This window comes from Typopeltis vanoorti, chromosome 24, assembly GCF_054136105.1.
Source record: "Typopeltis vanoorti isolate ZY-2024b chromosome 24, IOZ_Tvanoo_1.0, whole genome shotgun sequence".
Lineage (NCBI taxonomy): Eukaryota > Metazoa > Arthropoda > Arachnida > Uropygi > Thelyphonidae > Typopeltis > Typopeltis vanoorti.
The window spans coordinates 13,709,238-13,732,708 of record NC_143572.1 but is presented as its reverse complement, the minus strand read 5'-3'; the positions used below and the strand labels follow the sequence as shown (position 1 = coordinate 13,732,708).

The 23,471-nt window shown below is 34.1% G+C and overlaps 1 protein-coding gene across 1 annotated transcript in view; it reads right to left on the bottom strand.

Moving 5' to 3' along the window:
• The window catches only part of LOC150092934 (lachesin-like), a 349,114-nt gene that overhangs the window by 9,136 nt on the left and 316,507 nt on the right, over positions 1-23,471 (bottom strand). The window contains exons 6-9 of the mRNA XM_090413285.1: positions 13,103-13,393; positions 8,663-8,731; positions 5,340-5,414; positions 2,179-2,265 (exon numbers count right to left, since the gene is read on the bottom strand). Of these exons, the coding sequence (XP_090269411.1) occupies positions 2,179-2,265; positions 5,340-5,414; positions 8,663-8,731; positions 13,103-13,393 (522 nt within the window). The remainder of the gene's footprint in view (positions 1-2,178; positions 2,266-5,339; positions 5,415-8,662; positions 8,732-13,102; positions 13,394-23,471) is intronic.

Below are 23,471 nucleotides of genomic sequence, written 5' to 3'. Positions count from 1 at the left end.
ATTTTGCTTATCTTTTCAGGGACGCCCTTTATTTTTTTCTCTCCAGTGTACTCATTTTTTTTTTCTTTTTACGTCTATCTCTTTCCATCAAATTCAAGCATGATTGAATTTTATGAAAACACATTTCTACTTAATTTGTAGTTTATGAAGCTTTTTTTGCCCTGTAAATCAATGTGTTTGTGAAAGAAATATTGAAGCAATGTGAGAAGTGCATGAGAGTTATTTAGTTGAAAATTTTCACGGAAAAAGCAAGTATTAAGTTCAGTCCTTTAAAACAGAAGCCGCTAAGAAATGCTGACTTATGTGATTCAGGGAACGACATGTTTAAACCCGTTTACTTCAAAATCAAGACAAATCGCAGCAACTTGAGCTTCCAGGTTAGACTTAAGGCTTGTATCTAAGGCTCTCTATGAAAGACACAAATCTTACTTGTCGGCTGGAAAAATGGAAGCTCAATGTTCTGACAGTAATGTTCCCCCCCCCCCCCCCCACACACACACAGTAAGAAATGCAGAGCTATCCAACTTCTATTACGTCAGTGTAACTATATCTTTTATAATGGTTGTGTAGGCTGTAGCACACACATCGGTAATCTCATTATAGCAAGCTAAAACCAATAAATGTACAGAGAGAGAGAGAGAGAGAAAGAATGGCCATTGTCTGCTTGACAAACAGAAAACAAGGAAAGAAAGTATATATAAAAATAGATAGAAAGAAAACGAGAAAGAGATGAGTAACGATAATATATTAACGATAACATACTCACACACAGAGAGAAATGAGTAAAATTTGTTAAACACAGAGAAACAGAAAATAAGAGATGAAAAGAAAGAAAAGGTAACAGAATAACGAAGAACAGGCAAGACAAGGAGAAACGGGAACACACAAAGAAAAGATAGAGGAGAGAGAGAAAGAAAGAATAAAAGGACAAATGTGAAAATATGGAAAGCTCGAGGAGAGAGAGAGAGAGAAATAAAGATAGAATGAAAAGAAGATAAAAGTAGAAATTTGGAAAGGTAAAAGGAAGAGAGAGAGAGAGAGAGAGAGAGAGAGAGAGAGAGAGAGAGAGAGAGAGAGAGAGACTGTGCATAGGCATGAATGATAAAATAGTCAGAATAAAAGAGGAAGATCGAAAAAAAGGGTTAGAAAGAGGAATACGTGGAGAGGAGAAATAAAAAGGAAAAATGAAAGAAAATAAAGAAAGAAAAAAAAGGAAAAATGAAAGAAAATAAAGAAAGAAAAAAAGGCTGACGAAGTTAGAAAGAAAGAAGCCAATAGAAACAAAACTAAAAGAATGTGGCAAAAGGAAGAAGAATAAAAAGAAAGGATTAGAAAAGGAACTAATAGGAAAGAGGAAAGGAAATGGGAAGAGAACAAATAGAAAAGAAGAAAGAGAGAGAGAGAGAGAGAGAGAGCAAACAAAGGCATGAGGAAGGAAACTACTCCATTATTTGTGTGTGTCTTAATATCATCTTATTGCTAACAACCCATTCCATCCTTCATCCATGGGGATTTTGGATGCACTAATATTCGGCAATTACATCGAACCCGATATAACTGTCGGTTTAAACACAGGTGTCTGCATTACGTGAAGTCATTTGCGAGAGGTCGGATTCCGTAATTATGCAGATTTTCCCTTACATGCAAACCCCAAATGTGCGAGTGAAGTGTCCAAATTTGCTAAACAAGATGACATCCAGCTGGCTTAAACTTGTTGTTCGGTATGTTTTCGTGTATGCGGGGAGAGACGAAAGATCCCCCCCCCGTTCCCAGTGGGTTATAGTACGTGAGGTTAGATAAGATCCGAGGAGCTGCGTGGCATCACAGCTCCACTCTGCATTAACTAGTTGAAATACGAAGCGGATCTTGAAGTTGGAACCAGCAGTAAGTTGATTAAACAGAAAGTAATAAGTGTTGCCATAGAAACGGCTGAAAGTCCAGATCGTGCTGTGAGTAAGAAGCTGCAAAGGAAGTGTTCTAGGGATGAGTTTTAATCACTTCCACTTGATAATTGATCCTTCGGGATCTTTAACCTCTGCCGATGTCGAAATCGTATGGTTGGTGGGGATTCTTGGAATTTCCCTCCTATGGTCCATTACCAAAGCATAAAGTGAGGGTTATTGTATTTGGCACTTCCAATAAGTCATCTACGAACATCATCCAGGATATGATCCTTACCTTGTTCACGATATTCGTGGTCAGCTGCAGAAAGGCCCACTGTGCTCTCTTTATCCAAAAGTTCCGTAGAAAGCTCTGTCTTCTTGGCTGAAAAAGAAATTATTGTATTATTCTATTATTGTATCAATCCGAGGAAATATCTGCAGTTTAGATCTTCTATTCAATAAAAATGTTAAATTTATTATTATTACTGGAATGATGATCACTTCCAGTTAAGACTGTTACTAAAGAAATTATGTAACAATATCGATCTAATAAATGCCTTTTATTTTATTTATACACAAACATAATATGTGGATTTTTATTTATTATTATAAATAAAAATCCACATATTATGTTTGTGTTTTGCAAAGCTAAAATTTTACATAACATTACGCGTTTTAAAAATGAGGGTAACTTTTTAATACATTTTAATTCTAATTCTAAATTTTAATTATAATCTTTCTCTAACAAATATATCAGTCTTTGTCTCATGGAGAGTTATATGATAGATACGCTATGTTCAATGTTGTCTTTTTTGAACCCATAGTTTAATGGTTCCCACCGAGCAATGATACATTAGCTAGTGAATTAACAGAAATGTGTGTATTTCAGAATTTTCTGAAAATTTTCAAAAAATTTATATATTAATATATTACATCTTATAGAAGTATGTTGTTTTTTGTTTATAAAAATAAATAATGATATCTTTTTGTTTTTATTTAAAGCAATCTTAAAACACCTTAAATTTTAATTTGTGTTAATTATATAAATAATCTGAATTATTTAAATAATTTATATATAATATATATATATAATATAAATTCGTTATATTATATATTATATATATATATATATATATATATATATAAATATATATATATATATATATATATCTATATATATATATATATATATATATATATATATATATATATATATATAAAACGACTGAGCGATAGCTTTTCTTCTCATGAATAAATAAATCAGTTCCTTGAAGCTCAGTAGGAAAATTCCTCTGTAAGTGAGCCTCGGTATTGACAATTCCTTTGCTTGTAAAGACCTGGGTTTGAATCCTGTGTAAGAAGCGACGAAACTTTGTAAGGACGTTTTAATTAAGGCTGAATTAGTCCAAGGTGACAAGTTTCACCTTTTGGAAAGTTGGGGTTTCATTCAATCCAATACAATCCTCTGTTATTCTTAGATTCACTTAGATGGGTGTTATGTGAACTCTACTGCAATTATCTAGATATTCACCATCATCATCATCAGTGGTTCTAACAGCGCCTATAACAAACAATAATTCGAAGATAAAGTGATTAGCCCTAAGTCTATAAGAATTCTTTGGTCTGTAAACCGCGTGTGTTCTACTGACCAATTTGCCTGGTTGTGGGACGAAAAACCTGTAAAGCTTTTATTATCTTTATATTTGAACATTTCTAGTCGAATATCATATACACCAGCTGCCTTTCAACATTTCAGACACCAGATGGCGTTTTCTACCTCGTTGAATATTGAACAGAAGATAAATATCTTCAGTTTGTATGTGATCCTTATCGTCTCTGATTCCTTTTAAAAGCCTTCTGAATATATTGCAAAAAATTTAATACGTATTAACCAACAGCAAACTATTGCATTTATTATATGAAGTAATTTCCAATTTGACTTGAATCAAGTAACAATATTGAAAAATTTACAAATCATTAATGTTATCATACTATATTTCATTATTTTTTTTCGAAATATTAATGGATATAATTCAGTATTTGAACATAAATTCCATTTTTTTCTGAGATATGTGTCTTTTATAAATGTTGGAGTGAAAAAATAGTACCCAAATATTCCTCTGCTTAAACCTTTTGTCTCTTTGAAGTTTGACTTCTTGTTTATTCATAAAAATTATTGCATTTCTTAAGAAATTGTGCTTCTAATAATGTCCGAAAGTCTGATTTTTAGTATGATATATTATTACATATATATTACATACATAAATGTAATTGTACATGTAATATAATAAGTATTTAAATATTTCGAAAATTGAAACTTTATTGTTAATACCAGCAATCGATGATAGCGAAAAACTAACTCAACATCCATGCAGATATACTAAGCATCGGTGACCTTTGCCATGGTGTGTACCACTCTCAAGTGGTTCCTACAGAGGCAACTCGTAGCAAATCTCCGAACGATAGCTTTATGAATTTTTCAACAAATCGATTTTTTTATCCTGTAGTAAGCTTTTCTTTCTTTTTTTTTTCTTTCAGTTACTTTGCTTATTAATAATAATAAGTAATTTTTCAAATATTCAAGCTACTAAAACCTTTGCATTATGATTATTAAAACATCGCTTTGTTCATTTCTATACAAAGTCTATATCGATATAATCCATTGTGGTGATTAGTAAGCGAAAATTATTTGAATTATCTACAAAGAGTTCCAGTAAGGTAGACTCCTGGGCACTAAAAGACATATCCTTTGGTCGGCAAGACCATGGATCGAATTCGGTTTAGGAAGCGAAGAGCCTTTGCATTTGTTTTTCAAATGAAGATAAATAAGACGATTTTTTTGTTTTCTTTCGGGTGGATTTTCATCCAGCAAATCAAACAAACGGACTAGAAGGACCCATATCCCATTAATAGCCTTGGTTCAGCTTTAATTCCCAAACAATCTACCCCCCCCTCCCCCCAACTAGCACAAACCTTGAAGTACCAAAGATGGTTTTACAGCAACAGGATTCATTCATGACTCGAAAACAACTGAGAATAGTTGCTATAATCTTCTGCTTAACGAATTTTGCCCAAGAGCTCAATTCCCGAAGTCATTATAGAATGCTCCTGACCAACCCTTTCTCTCTCGACATTTGTCCACTTGCAAATGGTCAAGGACATTACGGGTTTACACACAAATTATTTGCGTACGGACGATTACCAGTGCAACATTTTCCACTTAGAAATCTTATTACACCTCCAATTTCATGAGAAGACATTCCTGCCATATTTGTTGTTAAATATCTTATTTCGAAATACAGAGAGCACACTCGGTGTTTGTTCACAGATTGTTACGCCAAACATCTAACGAAATATTCAGTGAGTACAGAAAACTATTCGAAGGAACATCACTTACGACCGAAGTATTTACCTCCGTAAATTAAAAACAATGTGAAATAAAAGTCCCCCACTTACCATCATTTTCATCTTTAACCAATGAATTTTGCCAAGTTCCAATGAGCATTTTCTCACTTGTAGTATGCTGGGACCCTAAACAAAGTAAAGATGTTATATTTAAAATTATAGCAAGAAATACTTACCAAAGAACATCAACATAGTGTTTTAATCTACAATAATCTTTTCTAAAATCCAGCAGCTCAATACATTCTTCAAACCACCTTGACTCGTATTTATTTATTTTTATACGAAGGATTAATGTAAACTATCTTGCGATAATTATACTCAAAATTATTATTCTCAGAATGTATTGTTATCTGCACTCCACCTTTACTGTATATTGATTCATTGTTTTCTTTTTCTTTCTCCTTCTAACCTTTATACTCACTCTGCTACATTAAATCTGTGTTCTGTCACTTAAATCCGAGCTAAAAGTGTTATGTGTTGCTAATGAATTTATGCCATTAACTCAGCTGGCTTCGTTAGTTCCGAATTAAATTGTCATCTATCTCATTGCGATCAGTGGAAACAATTAGCAGCCATTTTACAGACACAAGGGTTGCTATACGCTTGTCCTAGTTTATTACCAACTTTACCTTCGTTGACAAAGGAAAAATTGATACTGCAAAGTCACTAACAAAGTAATTTCGCTAAAGTGAACTAATGAACTTTTACTTACGGAATTTTCAAGCTTGTCATTTTAATAATGCTATACTCTTATTCATCTTTAGTCCTTATAAGGACTAGCTTAAAGGGGCGAAGCAAGAATGCTTTTCATCTTCCCCGTCATCTGTAGGGGACAGTGTAGAGATAAGGTGTTATTGAGCTATCAAAGCTCTGATCATGGCAGGAGGGTAACAGCAATAGCCGAGCCTCAGTTAGAGCTTCATTGGCTACAGCACTGCCATCCATTACCCTCCAAGGGTATTGGTGATACGTAAGTAAAGCCAACTCTAAAAATTCGGGCGATCCCTAGGCCACTCAATCGTGGGCGAAAGACCGTCCATCTCAGCGTTGGCTTCACTCAATGATGGCCTTCCACCCACACGTCACCACTGAGCCAAACCGCCCATATTCCGAAGAAAAGCATTCACCGACAAAGCCCCTCAGCGGGCCGTGCCGGAGAACAATATCCCCGGAGACTCAATTGCTCCCTTAAGGCAAAAACCTTAAGAGAGCGAACTCAAAACTCTCGAATCTCAGCGCCCCAGGGGGGGGGGATAAAAGCAACAGCCGAACCTCAGTTAAACTTCATTGGCTACAGCATTGCCATCTATTACCCTCCAAGGGTATTAATCATCGCATCTCACAGTCGATTAATTCTCTCATTCATCTTTAGTCCTTATAAGGACTGGCTTAAAGGGGCGAAGCAAGAATGCTTTTCATCTTCCCCGTCATCTGTAGGGGACAGTGTAGAGATAAGGTGTTATTGAGCTATTAAAGCTCTGATCATGGCAGGAGGGTAACAGCAATAGCCGAGCCTCAGTTAGAGCTTCATTGGCTACAGCATTGCCATCCATTACCCTCCAAGCTTCATCTTTAGATTACACAAAACTTACTTATTAAGAAATATCTTTTAAAAATAAAAAAGCTATATTAACATTACCTAAATTTATTATCTAATTTTCCCAAATATTTAATTTCTTTTTCAAATTTTCCTTTTATTTTAAATTTAATATATTATAATAAATTTAATATTTGGTATATATTTAGAGAAATATCCAAAAGGATAGAAACATTACAAGTTCGTTACTTAAATGACAAAGGCATTTCAGTTGCACATAGCAATTGGTCATTTGATATCAAGAGGAACTTTAAATGTTTAAATACTTTTAAAAAAATGTCGATTATATGTTGAATATAATCGGCATTTCATCTCATCGCTTGATACGATGAGATGAAAGCCACTTAAGAAGATAATATTGTATTTTTTTCCTTCATTTCGAAATAAAAAAAATACTCTCTCTGATAATATTTATTATTTTTAAACTTAGGGCTCAAACTACAGGAATTCTTTTAAAAACATAATTAAAAATAAAAAACATATTTAAATATAATATTTAATATAACTTTTGATCTATAGTTACGTTTATAAATAAAATTAATTTCAAACTAATAATTTTATTAAAACAGTAAAGAGAAGAAGGAATATACAGAATATAATTTTTATATTGCTCATTAATAATTCGTATACTTGAAAAAATTGGGATCAATCGACCGTGAGATGCGGTGATTGATTCATTCCATTCAATCCAATACCCTTGGAGGGTAATGGATGGCAATGCTGTAGCCAATGAAGTTCTAACTGAGGCTCGGCTATTGCTGTTACCCTCCTGCCATGATCAGAGCTTTAATAGCTCAATAACACCTTATCCCTACACTGTCCTCTACAGATAACGGGGAAGATGAAAAGCATTCTTGCTTCGCCCCTTTAAGCCAGTCCTTATAAGGACTATAAGAATAATTCGTATAGGTACCGATAGTCCTTTTTAGGACTTCCAGGGTAACAATTAGCAATGCTGAACCGAGGAAGTAAACTGAGGTTCGGCTGTTGCTATTATCCTGGGTGTGAGTTTTTGAGTTCGCTCCCTTGGGGTTTTTGCCTTAAGGGAGCACTTTGAGTCTCCGGAGAAAGTGTTCTCCGGCACGGCCCGCTGAGGGGTTCTTGCCCGTGAATTATTTTCTTCGGAATTTGAGCGGTTCTGCTCAGTGGTCGAGTTTCACTGAGTAGAACCAACGCTGAGATTTGGACGGTCTTTCGCCCACGAATGAGTGGCCTAGAGATCGTCTGATTTTTTGAGATTTTACCCTTTACTTACTAATCAGGGTAACAAATGGCAATGCTGTAACCAATGAAGTCTTAACTGAGGCTCGGCTATTGCCGTTACCCAGCCATGACTAGAGCTTTTTAGCTCAATAACATCTCATCTACACAGATTTTCTTCATTCAGATGACGGGATAAAGAGTCAAGGACTCAGTCCATCGCCCAGTTCTTTTAAGAACTTTAAGAATAATTCGTATGGGAATACGGATTGATTCATTCAATCCAATACCCTTGGAGGGTAATGGATGGCAATGCTGTAGCCAATGAAGTTCTAACTGAGGCTCGGTTATTGCTGTTACCCTCCTGCCATGATCAGAGCTTTAATAGCTCAATAACACCTTATTCCTACACTGTCCTCTACAGATAACGGGGAAGATGAAAAGCATTCTTGCTTCGCCCCTTTAAGCCAGTCCTTAAAAGGATAAGGAATAATTCGTATGTCTATTATTGTATTACCATAAATAATGAGAATTAAGTAACGCCTCATGGTTTAAAATGAAAACATAGAATACTTACCATCTGTTTTGCTTGTGCGAACTGTGTAATGAGATGACGTTGTGGAAGTTGTGGTTGGCTTGGGAATTTCTAAAAGCGTGATAGGAAACAAAAAATAACACTATATGTCAAAAAATTACACTAAATATAATTACTGTAAAGTTAAATTATTTTCTGCACTTAGCAACCAAATATTTCAGGTATTTCCTTAATGCATTAAGAGCGCCGAGTATGAACTAGATTAACGAGGCCAAATCAAAAGGTGATTTTATGATAACGAGGGTAAAGAATATGCAAAGGGCTGAGGGAATTTACCTCAGCAGCTCGAAAATTACGTCACATATTGGCTATTCATCATGATCACTGGAGAGGAGACATCTGCCATATCATGCAGGGATAAGCTGATATGGGAGAATATATTTAGTTATTCATTTTTATCGTTATGCAGCAAAACTGATATTGATTATGTTTTTATTTATGCACTAATTTGTTTATTTTAATGTCCAGCATTGGCTAACTAGGTAAATTGTTCTTCTATGAGAGTGACTGTTACTGTTGCCCTATTACCCTCCCCCCATGTTGTTTACTAAAGAATGATATTAACTAAATATTTTTGTTAACTGATTCACGGCATACCTAATATAATCTAATTTAATTCTTAGTTTTTCCACTCTGAAATCAGGGCGCCAAATCTCTTGTCAACTATAAAATAATAAAAGAAAAAAAAGAAACTTGCTACAATGGGATGTTTGTTTTAATGCTGGAATAATAATAATAATAATAATAATAATAATAATAATAATAATAATAATAATAATAATAATAATAATAATAATAATAATAATGATAATAGCTCTGAACCAATGCTTCAAGCAATTACAAAAGAGGGCCTTCTAAAAGCAACAGGAAACAAATCCGATTACAAAAAGGAACAACAAAATATCCGATATGTGCGCTGGAAAAATAAACTCTTGCATTGTCAATTTCTTCGAGATACTGAGGACAAAATTGACGTGAACAAGACATGGCAATGGCTACAACACGGATACATTAAAAAAGAAACAGAAGGATTTATTCTAACAGCTCAAGAACAGGCATTACAAACTAATGCAATCAAAGCAAAAATTCTGAACATCAATAATAACAGCAAATGCAGATTATGAGATCCGAAAGATGAGATTGTAGAACATCTAATCAGTGCCTGCAGCAAAATAGCTGGAACCGACTACAAATACCGCCATGATCAAGTGGCCAAAATAGTTCATTGGCATGTATGCAAAAATATGGCTTTCCTACTTCTGATAACTGGTGGAAGCATAAAATAGAAACTGCATTGGAAAACGAAACAGCAAAAATTCTCTGGGACTTTCGAATACAAACTGATCGGCATTTGGAACACAATAGACCTGACATCACAATTATCGAACATCGACAGGTTGGGATTATCAATATCGCAGTACCCAGTGGTAACAACATTAACAACCAAGAACTGGAAAAAAATACTAAATATCGAGATCTGGCAATCGAAGTTGGTCGGCTGTGGCTTAAACACACACCAAAGTCATCCCAATAGTTATCGGTGCTTTTGGTGCAATTTCAAAGAACCTATCCAACTATTTACAGCAATTAAACATCAGTGAAGTGACCCCATATGAGCTACAAAAAACAGCATTACTTGGAAAAGTCCATATTTTACGACGCTACCTGACGGACTATTCTTAGATTCTTGGGCAGAATCTGAATTGTTCTGAATCACCAGTCAAATTTTTATTTATATGATATCTTGTTTTGACTGTGTATCAATTATGTGAATAAAATAATAATAATAATAATAATAATAATAATAATAATAATAATAATAATCTGGTGTTTCAGAGACAGCTGACTTTTATTATCATATTCTTCGAAAATAGATTTTAAGGGATGCTTATAAAGGTATACTTTACTGTTAAGAGCAAAAGTAGAATGGAATTTGCTTCTGGTTTGGAACTGCATTTTTCATTTGACAGATGCTGATCAACGGTGTTTGAATATTTTACAAATTTCATTCGTATGACGATAACATACTGAAATGTGAGACGCAGTCCAGGATCATCAATTCAACTGAGAGTTTTACCATCTAGAAGTATAGTTGAAGAAGTAAATAATACATTTCGTTCCTTAAGGCACCAAAGAACCGAAGATATTTTGCTTTTATACCCATTATTAATAAAACCATCTATTTGAACGAGTACTACCTTATTGAGAACCTATAAACATTCCGTTCATTTTTTTCAAATTGTATTTTAGTCGTCTCAATATGGAATAAGGTCTTTGATGACAACACATGTCTTCCACAGTTCGAAAGGAAATCAATTAATTTATAAGGCACTTCTCTGAAGAAAATTTACGTCTTAAATCATCGAATAAAGAAAACACATTTGATACTACTACTACCTGGGTATGATCATCATGAGATTTTAACTCACAGTTAGCACACACAGACACATCTCTGTGACATCTCTCTGGGCAATCTGTGCTTTCTTTTCTTCTTCTTCTTCGCCCAATCGCGCTGTTTTGCATATTTATAATTCAGGAATCTGAGAGAGGAACCAGAAAGCCTTGATGGCTGACTATAGGCAATAAACAAACAAGGGGAGTTGAGAGCGGGGTTGATTTCGCTTTGAAAGTGCATTTTTAATGCAGGGAGAACATGCGTATTTGCTGCAGCGTGGAAAGAAGACCGTCCAATGATCTATCGACCTGAAAGAGGCTTCACTTTTCGGAAGAGGAAAATGTCGTAGAGACATTTTAGAAGAGCATAGAAGAAGTGATAGCATAATTACTGATTATCTGCTCCTGTAGTTCGAGAGTGAAACTCTCCTCCCCCATCTCCCTCCCCTTGTCTTTGACAAAAAAAAAAGCATGTATTACCCTACTTTGTTGTCTGATGAAAGAATACCGAAAATCTTCAAAAAAAAAAAATAAATGAATCACGTTTTTTTTTTTTTTTTTTTTTTTTCATTATCGGTAAGCTAAATATAACCCATGTTTAGGTATTCATAATGTGCAAAATATAATACGTTATTGAGGTATATTAGTCCTAATGGTTCATCCGTGCTTGTGCTTTCTATGATACGACACGATATTGAATTTTTTGCATAATTAATTAATTCGAAAGTCTATAGGTTGTGTTTTAAAATAGGAGAAGAAACAAAAACTACGATTTATGCATGCAAAGTAATAGCAATATTCTTTTATGTTATTATTTAGAAAAAAAGCATTTAAAAAGTGGCAGAGACCGTTGATAATGCAGGTAGCCACGTGGTTCAATTTTACAGTGAAAACGAAGCATATAAATTCAGACTTTAATTTTAAGTTTAATTATTAAAATTTTATTCAGGTGTGGGATGATTAATAAATAAATATGTATTTCATTATCCAGCTTGCCTTGTAAACACATCTCAGGATTCTGTAGGTGGTCATGGTGTGGGGAATGTTCTGTTGGTACGGAAAGGGTCCCCTGGTATTTGCCGGAGGGTAGGGTGTCCTCTATGGAATATCTAAACATCCGATCAAGTTCATTCTGCAATGTTGACATTTTAATCAGAAGGTGATGGTTGTTTCATGGACGTCAACGCTACTGTCCATCGCGCAAAAATCGTTCAACTGTGGTTCAGTGACTACAATCATCTTCCCACAAAGTCCGAATCTGAACACCATTGAGAATGTATGGGTCATATAATAAAATCAGATCTCGATGCAATGTCCTCTTCCGTCAAATCTGGGCCAATTAAAGGAGTCTCTGGTGATCTCTGGTATGTTGTAGACGTAGATGTGATCCAACAGCTTGTGGGATGTATGCCAAATCGTAATTTGCATGTAATTCGGGCTAAAGGAGGTTCAATAAGGTAGTAAATAAAAGTTTCTAAGTCATTAGCCGGTATGTTTACTTAATAAGATTCATTTTATTTGAAAATTTGACAAGAGGTACACGATAATAAAGGGTTTTGGAATCAAAGGTGCAAGCAAGCAAAGCAAAGGAAGTTTATAAAATAAAATAAAAAATAAAATGTAACCAAATTCATCTGGAATTGAACTACGAGGTCTCAGCACGCTTGCTCCTTTCAACGGTAGAAAAAACAACGAATCAATAGCACTAAATGCATTCAAAAATTGGCGAAGATGTTCACAGACACAATAAAAGAAAATTCAACGAACATTTTGAACAATAAGATCGTTGGCTTAAAAATATGATTTCTAAATTTCCAATTTAATATAAGGAAAAGTCAGTCAAAATATATGAATTTATTTCGCCTTTTATCTAATTAGTTTATAGGCCACCTTTCTTCCATGTTATTTACTGCAATGGTACTTTATAATCAGAAATAAAATTACGTTTACAAAGAGACTCACTCCTGTTAACTGACACGTGTTTATATTTAGTTGAGATACTACTAAACGAAAAAAAAAAAAACTTACCATACAGTTTGATGGTGCCTTCTGTCTCCCCTAGGGAGTTTTTGGCCACACAAATGTAAGGCCCATAATCTTCTGAACGGAGATGTTTGATACGTAAACGCATCTGTGACTTGTAAATACCATTATCAATCAACATACTGTCGTATTTGGAATTGGACAGTATCATCATTCCACCTTCTCTTGTCCAGTAGGTGACTGAACGAGGATGGGACTCGAGTCCACAGTCTAAGAGAACATCTGTTTCAACGGGGGCACCAACCAGTTGGTTCGGTATCCAAATCATCGGAGCGACTACAAAAAAACAAACAAAAAAATTGAAAAAAAAAAGATATATAAGAATTCAACAATAAAGAATTTTATTAGATTAAGTAAGCTTTTTTTTTTTTGCTTCTATATGACAGCTTAACACTTTACGTTTTTTATTCTTCATGTCATCACCATATTTCCTGTATATGTGTGTGGTGCCCTCTACCGGTTATCTTGATTTTCTCCAGTTAAAAAAAATATATTTTTTCGTCTGTACATTAGCCAGCTATTATCTATGCCAAAATCTTCTAACACTTACCCTAAATGTGTCAAATTTTCAGGGTTTATTAGCAAAGTTCTTCCAAAGAATTCTTTATTCTGAAAACGAGGACAATACGGAGTGTTCTTTGATGCAAATAGACATAGAAAAACAACCGTACTTGGAACAGAAGGAAGTAATGCTATTGACACAACTGTCTTTAAGCGTATCTGCTACATCCTGATGAAGACATCGCTGTCCAAATTGCAGTCTCAGCTAAACATATTTCGTTGCGGGCGAAATATCGAAGTCTTTATTACTCGCAATGGAACCATAAAGGCGATTTATGTCTCCTATACTTCCTAATTATTCCATTTGAATCTGAATCTTCGGGATGCATGCGGTGGGTATCGACAAGGGAAAAAAAAAGAAAAGAAAAACTCAATGAGGGGATTTGTTTGAAACAAAGTGGCTCTCGCTCTACCCAAGATAACTAAGATGTCTCCGAGAACACTCGGGATTACTAAATTACTGTCTTATTAACAAACTTGCTAACACATATCAGTTCCGTAGTTTTAATTAGCACGCTACTAATATCGACCATATAAAGAATATATCTTATCTGATGAATTCATTTAATTGAAACATAATTCTACATAACAATCTAGAATGAAACAGCAAGAAAGAAAAGAGGGAGATAAATAAACTGCAATGCGAATCAAGAAATTTATTGAGACCATAAAATACACGGAAATTACGACAGAAATGACAGAAAATAACACATAGCACTCATACGCAGTAAAACGAAATAAAAATGGATACGTTCTGATTATGTAAAATTTTATTATATATTTAGAAGGGTGTACAAATATTCACGCGCAATTAAAAATGAGACAATAAGAAAATTTAAAAATATAAAAAATATCTTACGTATAAATAAGGATAATATAAATATTTAAATATATTTTCATAAAAGATAAATTTAGGCTTTTTTGTTTTAATTATATGGAAAATGCATATAATTACTCCAATAGAATAGCGAAGGTTGAATGAAAAAAATTATGCATTTAGTTTTCAATATTTGCAGGTGTTTTAGAATGTATACACTTGCTCTGAAGAATAGATAAAATGTAAGAGTTAAGGTTGTGAGCTGTTTAATAGTGAATGATTAGTATAGTAATCTGTTCACTGGTTTACGTATGGTTTACGAGAGCATGTTTCTATCATGGAATAATTGTTTCCTTACTTTTTTTCGAATTATAGGTTTTAAGGAAATGTAAGTCAAATCGTCCTTAAATGTGGTAATTAATTTAATTTATTTATTTTTTATGATTAAGGATTCTGGAACGTGTATAGATTATATAGTTGTTTAGAATGGATGGAGATTTAAACGCTCTAATCTTTGTACACTTTTTGAATTAGTCTCAATGGGTATTATGCAAATTATCGATCTTATGATACGATCCCATTTCACAGCTAGATTCAAGAAAGTCTACATGAGAAGAATAAGAAACAATTCGAAGAAAAACACAACAAGGAAAAAACTATTAGATGTGAACGAAATGATTGACTTAATTAAATTCTAGAAAGATCCCATTGCTTCCCTGCTTATTCGAACAAGTGGAGAAAAAAGGAACACTATGATGATCACCAGGAAATTGGTTAGAAGACAGAACATTTAAAAATCAACAAGGTTATGGTCGAGTGATAATTTTGGCTTAGTCTAGGATCGTGTTAATAGACGACAAAGAATTTAAAAGAAAACCTCAGGAGGTTAGCAAAACCGTAAAAAAAACGACATTGCACAGATGAATCTAGATATATACACGTCAAGGAATGTTCAAAACATACATACTCTCATATAGATCCCCCCCCCACACACACACACCAACAAGGTAATGTAAATAATGGAACACTAACTCAGCTCCACAACTTTTATGAGATTTCGAATTTTCATATCGATTCATACAATCAGTAAAATGAACAATGATATTACATTTTTGCTCTCTCTCTCTCTCTCTCTCTCTCTCTCTCGTGTGTGTGTGTGTGTGTGTGTGTGTGTGTGTGTGTGTGTGTGTGTGTGTGTGTGTGTGTGTGTGTGTGTGTGTGTGTGTGTGTGTGTGTGTGTGTGTTTTCTAATACTTATTGAATGATGGGATATAGTATGTAAAAGAAATAAGTAAAAGCAGTGAAGAACCGTTGAAATGCGTCACCATTTTATGGTTAAAAGACGCTACCACTGACCATAATTACACAATAAGTAGAAGGAAGGAGCCACCGAATTACAAAAGGCTAAAGATAGACACTATAAGAGCAGTCCTTACTTTAGAAGGTCGATGTTTATGGTAAACCCAATGAAACATCTTCGAAATGTCAAGGGCAACTGGTCCTATTTCTCAGCAACTTTGTACGTTAAGTGGGTGACGAACGAAAGAAATCCCCTAAGGAATCGCCTCTGACGGAATCCATACTAGCGGTCATTAATTAGGCGGAGGAGGTTGCGAGACAATGTTCGAAAGTTGACTGTTAGTGAATTTCTTCATTATTTTAAGAACCCTCTAAAAGAAAGAGACGCTAATTGGATGGAAGAAATTTCTCTTGGTGGATTTAGTGGAATTTTTAAAGGTTGACTGATTGTCCTTTTGTTTGTTGTCATTGTTTATACCTGAACAGCACTTCACATCGTCTATTTAGATAATTCACATGTTGTCATTCTTAATTTGGATTTGAGTCAGTAGAAGAATGCATCAACCATAGAAAATATGAGTTAAATGTAGAGATAAACAGGAAAATATGTTCTGAATGACATCATTTTTATAACATTGCAAAATCAAGAATGGTCAAGATGAATCTGATTTCTTTCTGGCGACAAATTTAAAGATATTACTGAATCGCACTGTATTTAGTAAACTAGATATCTTTCACACAAGTAGTTGGATATTTCCAAACTTTCGATTGTAGAATTTAAGAGAAAAATGTGTTATAATATTGCAATCAAACTTATATATATATATATATATATATATAATTTTGAGCTCACTCTCGACCCTGGGACGCTTTGTCTGTCTTAAAATTTTATTACGGTTGGCCTGTTTCTTCACACTGCGGGATAGCCACAGAACACGTGTTTTATTGCCGCAATAAAATGCGTGTTCCTATTTTTGGTTCATCTTTTTCTCATTTGTAAAAAAATGTTCGTTACTCTTGTGGACAGAGACCAGTTCGTTTGCTTTCTGTGTCTAGTGAGTCACTGAGTGAAGTGTGAATTGTAAATTTATACTGAAACAAATTTAAACAGAAAAATACATTTTTAAAAGGTAAATGTATGTAATTTAATATTATTTTACTTGTTAGTTATATGATTTTTTTTGCTTTTAAACTGAAATAATTTAATTTAGGATTTTGGGAATAATCAATTAGTTGATTTTGAATAAAATATGCCAGTCAATTTTTTTATATATGAAATTGTTCTAAAAATTGTACTAATTCTGAATACTCTTTTTCCCCCAAGAATTAAAGATCATTAAAATCGATGTAAAATGGAAATAATATATTTATAGTTTACATCGATAAATAATTACCTAAAAAAAGGCCAAAAGACGTTTATTGATGGAATTATTTAATAATTAAAACAATATATATGTATATATATATATATATATATATATATATGTATGTATTTCGCTAACTTTAATTGTTCAAGTGGCAGTCGAAATTTAAGAAAGTTTGCTTGAACTAAATAAAACGGCATCCGATGTGATCCAAAGATAAAGCAACAAGAACAATAGAAAATGGTCTTCTAGAAGGGGAAATAATCAAAGACGGTGTTGAACCAGTAAGAACGTATCTCATTCAGCTGGCATCTTAAGTTACCAGATGGATCCATCAAATCAAAACAACAATATTGCTCCATACACACGTTGCATTAATACAAATCTAACGCCAAGAGAAATGATCGGACGAACATCACCGAATTGCAGTAAATAAGAAAAGAAAGAGAGGAATAGCAGCAGCTGAAGTGGGCGAGGATGCCGTCGAGATAGGTTCAAGAGAAGATAAAAATAGATTAAATGCTAAAAACAGATGGCAGAAGGGGAAAAAAATTTAACAAAGTTATTGAATACACAAAGAAGAAAGTGTAAGAATAAACCGAAGAGAACTGAATAGACGAAGGAGGAATCCGTTGGGGTTTATTAAGGTGGTTATTATCGGCACTAACCATAGCAGATGAGCAGCTGATTTTACGATTCTTTAAGCTCCCTTTTTTTTCTATTTTTTCCCCTTTTTCGTCTTTCTTTTCTGTTTATTTCCGTTTCGACTTCTGATTTCATTCTTCCTTTTCTTCTGAGACCTGTTTTTTCTTCCGTTGCTTCTCTTTTTTTGAGGTTAAAAATATACTAAGTAACTAGCATCTAGCTAATCAGAAGACCTTGGAGACCGCAAAGCTTTCTCGAGCCACCACGTAACACCAGTGCAGGTTGATTATTAACAGTTCATTCCGAGGGACAGAAAAAGCAAATTTAATTTTGCCATATCCATCTCTCTCTCTCTCTCTCTCTCTCTCTCTCTCTCTCTCTCTCTCTCTCTCTCACTGAAGCTCCCCTTTTCGGCTGGCTGTTTAACTTTCTAAGAATTAATTACATTATTAACAAGAGCTAATTAAGTAACCCTTTTCCATGTCGTTTTTCTCTTTAGAATTTTAAATTTTCTACACCCGTTAAGATCTTCAATAAACACACACACACACACACACGTAGGATAAGTTCGGTTAATTTTAATCTGTTCGGTGCTCTAAATAACTAACATCCATTACATAGCAAAGGAGAATGTTATCGGCCTTGTGCGCCGAAAATATTTAAGCGGTGTCATGTTTATTGGGCAGTATAGACGTCTTGTGATAATCACACGCTGTCCTTTCATTCATTAGCGATTTATTATGTTGATATTTTCAGTTAAATTAATTTTTTTCAGCTCTTCTGTAAGTAAATATGAGATAGCCGAGATATAGGTTATATGTTTCGTACTAAACAGATTAACTTCCCGGTTATTAAAGAAATAAGTTACCCATACAGAAGAAGAAAAAAGTTTCACTATAAAAGATTCTTTTTATTTCTTTTAAAACTGTAATAGAAGAGTGTTCAGCTTTCGTAATTTAATTCCTATGATGATAATTCGTGAAGTGTTTACATTGTTGAAAAACATTAAATGAATATCATTGTTGTTGGATATTCACTAGTTATCTGAAGTCCTATTACTCTAGCTAGTTAAGAAATTATCTTTATAAATTAAAAAAAAAATTATAATTGGAATACAATTATTTGTCAAATTACAATATATTTTAAAAATATAAGAAAATTTTATCATAATTAATAATTTCTCTGTATTTTTCAGAATCTATATTAATACACCTTTAAATTTAATAAATAAAATTATACATAACATTGTTTTAAGGTTAGACTAATCTTGATGGAATCAATCGACCGTGAGATGCGGTGATTGATTCATTCAATCCAATACCCTTGGAGGGTGGATGGGAATGCTGTAGCCAATGAAGTTCTAACTGAGGCTCGGTTATTGCTGTTACCCTCCTGCCATGATCAGAGCTTTAATAGCTCAATAACACCTTATCCCTACACTGTCCTCTACAGATAACGGGGAAGATGAAAAGCATTCTTGCTTCGCCCCTTTAAGCCAGTCCTTATAAGGACTATATAAGACTAATCTTATGAATATCCTTGGAGGGTAATGGATGGCAATGCTGTAGCCAGTGAAGTTCTAACTGAGGCGCGGCTATTGCTGTTATCCTCTTGCCATGATCAGAGCTTTAATAGCCCAATAACACCTTAACCATACACTGTCCTTTACAGATAACTGGGAAGTTGAAAAGCATTCTTGCATCGCCTCTTTAAGACAGTCCTTATAAGACTAATCTTGGTAGGAGTGTAATGGATGGCAATGCTGTAGCCAATGAAGTTATAACTGGGACTCGGCTATTGCTGTTACCCTCCTGCCATGATCAGAGCTTTAATAGCTCAATAACACCTTATCCCTACACTGTCCTCTACAGATAACGGGGAAGATGAAAAGCATTCTTGCTTACGCCCCTTTACGCCAGTCCTTATAAGGACTTATCTTGGTATTAATCACCGCATTTTATTCACGATTAATAAAAAAAAGATGAAAAGCATTTTTGCTTCGCCCCTTTAAGCCAGTCCTTTTAAGGACTTAAGACTGTAAGATCTGAATGAATCGAATCACTCGATTCAGTCCTTTTTAGAACTTCCAGGGTAACGAATGGCAATGCTGTAGCCAATAAAGTTTTAACTGAGGCTCGGCTATTGCCGTTACCCAGCCATGACTGGAGCTTTTTAGCTCAATAACACTCCATCCGCACAGATTTTCTTCATTCAGATGACGGGATAAAGAGTCAAGGACTCAGTCCATCGCCCAGTTCTTTAAAGATCGGATGATGAGATTGAGAGGATTAAAATTCCAGAAGGAAATGGCAATGTTGTAGCCAATCAAGTTTTAACTGAGGCTCGACTATTGCCGCCACCCCGCAATGATCAGCGCCTATAACTCGATAACACCCAACCATACATTTTCTTGTACAGATAACGGGTAATATGAAAAGCATTCTTGCTTCACCCATCTAGCCAAAAAAATGCTAGGATGATTCGAATTTTACCAGATAGGTTATGAGACTAAACCTTCGGCATAAAATGGTTTGGCTTGCACTATTTTAAAGACACAAACTAATCCAGGAACCCATACAGTTGACTTTTATTAATGCCTTTTATTGATTACACTGGCTCGACATTTGTTTCCAATTCTTTGTTCTTATAAGAGACCAGTCTGAAATGTAAGCACTCTGTTCAAAATTTCGAAACGCTCCAAGTTTCTACATACCTTCGGCTTCGAAATAATGTTGGATCTTAAATATCCACTTTTCTATATAATTTACTTCGCCGAAAGGAAGTTATGGTTCTTTCTTTTGATAATTGCTGAGAGCAAAATACTCCGTTCAATACCACAGCAGACCCATGTCAGAAAGTTATATTTTTTTATGAACATTCTTCTAGGCTCCATATTTTTGTAATGTTATTATATATATATATATATTTGTAATGTTAATATATTTTTTGTAATGCTGTTATATTATATATATATATATATAATATTGCAATGTTATTATATATTATATATATATATATATATAATATTGCAATGTTATTATATATTTTATATATATATTAATATATGGTACTATATACTATATCTTGGGATTACGTTAAAAATGTAAAATTACGTTACATCCTTTACCGGATGATGATTAAAAAAACTAACAATAATATAACAATCATAATTATAAACAATAAACACATTCTAGACAAATTTTAAAGATAATGTTTATGAGACAAAATAAAAGGTGTATTTATATATATATTGTATTTCAACATTAATAAAATATACTGAAAAATTAATTTTCTAGACATTTTATATTTAAGGGTTATACATTATTGTATACTTAATATTAATTTAAAAGCAAACTTATAACTCTGTTCTGAAATAAAACTGCGATGAATTTTGAGTCAATCAGTAAAAAATGTGTTCACTATCTTCTCCACGGGTGATGTCATTCAACGGAAGTGATATCATTAGCTTGGTTTTTCAATTGTTTTCCTTAAGTTTTGTCTTTGGGAGCTCGAATTACTTCCGCTGCTAACAAGTGCCAATAATGCGATCATTTAAGAATTAAGCAGCGCTTATTTCTAACTAGGGTCGTCTATTTGGTGCTATTGATCCCTTGTTTTTGGTACGCGGACGCCTTGGCAGCTCCTAGAGTCTATTAAGGCTTCTGCGGCGTCGTTTGGCTGACTAGTGCTCGCTTATTTAGTCGCTTAGTTACTTAATTAGTTCCCCTAATGACTACCTTAGTGAAGTCATATCAACGAGGCCATCACTCACAACTGAAGAATTTGCTCGAAACAACACAAAAACGGCATCGCAACTCGATGGAAATCGCCGAGGAATGTCCCGGAAGAGAACTAAATTATGTCATCGAGAACTAACCCCCCGCTTCCCACTTCAACATTCCTAACTTTAAAAGAAGCAACCATTCATGATTGTCCGTTAGGGGGAACCATAGTTGCGACTTCATTTTTCTACGAGAAGTACTCAGACCAATGGAGAATGCTCTCCAGTTGCTAATGAATTATGAAAAATTCAAGAACTTACTTAAGAAAAAAAGAAAAGGGATGATTTTTCTTGTACGCTAAGAGCACAATTTGTTCTCGACACTGATCTCAACAGTGGCGTGCGGGACTATGAAGGGGGATTGAATATTTTCACGTTCGTAACCGCGGCTGAATGTGGTACACTCGCACACACCAATGCGAAATGGTTTCTGTGCATGTGCAAATGACTGTGGCTTCTTGGCTACGGGAACAAGGGCTCTTCACCGAACTTTACGAGAGTCGTAAGAAGCCAAGTAGCGAACGAGCGAGAAATAATTTTTCTTCTAGTGGCGGCCTCGAGGCTCCAAGACAGCACTGCGAGTTCCCTAGCGGGTTTTGTCTTAGTGATGTCGCAATACACGGATTCTTCAAACTATGCTTCGAAAAAAAAAAAAGAAAGAAAGAAAGATGGAAAAATGGAAATGTTGTCATAACAAAAATGGGTTTCAACTCTGTAAAGTGGAAGAAGGCGATTTTGGAAATGTCTTTTCAAGTTAAAGATGTTTAAATAGTCGTAATGAAGAAGAAGGAAATGACAAATATGCAACTTCTTTAAATGTCGTGCACTCGACGTGATTTTTTTTTTTGTTTTTAAAGACCTCTAGAGGGAAAATGGAATAAGTAACGCATTAAATTCTCCACAGATTCTGTTTAATTTCAGTGTTCATTGTTTAGCTTGAAAGCTTTAGTAATCGTTTTATTTTCAAAAAAAATTTTTTTTTCTCTTAAGATATCTTGCTTTTCGTAATTTAGTTTTAGTTCCTTCATTAGAGAGTCGTCTGTGCCACAGGCGATTTTCAAGTTTTGTTCTCCGTGTTTTTGAGTTAAGAAGGTGATGAAATGTTTACAGAGAAGGTACTTATAAAGGATCAAAACGGCACTTGTACTAATTAATCAATATTAAAAACACTTCAAGAGTTAAAAATAGGAATACTGAAGGAAGAATAGAAACTAATTTAAAAAAATAAAATACGAAAATTATATATATATATATATATATATATATATATATATATAGAGAGAGAGAGAGAGAGAGAGAGAGAGAGAGAGAGAGAGAGAGAGAGAGAGAGAGAGAGAGAGAGAGAGAGAGAACAAATAACAGAAAAGGAGAGAATCAGAACATAAAATCTTATAAAAATATTATTTGGTCTAACTTTTTGTCTCCAACAGATTCAATGGATGATTAGAAAGATTTGGAATCAACTTCGAATAAAGTGAATGCATAATAAATTCCGGTTTATTGTGTCTCTTAATATCAACCTTCTCTTTGGCAAGAGGAAAACACTTCTGTGAGACTAAAATGTTTCAACTCCGTCCAAGACCGACTAACTCAGAAATCAGCTGAAAATGCCTAGAAAAATCATCATGCGTTCTTACTGAAATTCGAAGCCATGCCTTTCCAACGACAGAATGATTATCATACTTAGGTATTTCAAGTGTTCAACAAAAAAAAGTGATTGCAATTATTTTTCTAATCTATTTTAATCTAATCATAGCTGTACCGTATAACTACATGCACAAATTCAAACCATTGGCCATAAAAGTGAACATTCAAAGAATGGGATGATGACATTCGCGAATTGTGACTTTTGGCCATAATTAAGAACGTTGCTGAAGTTTTTGTTTT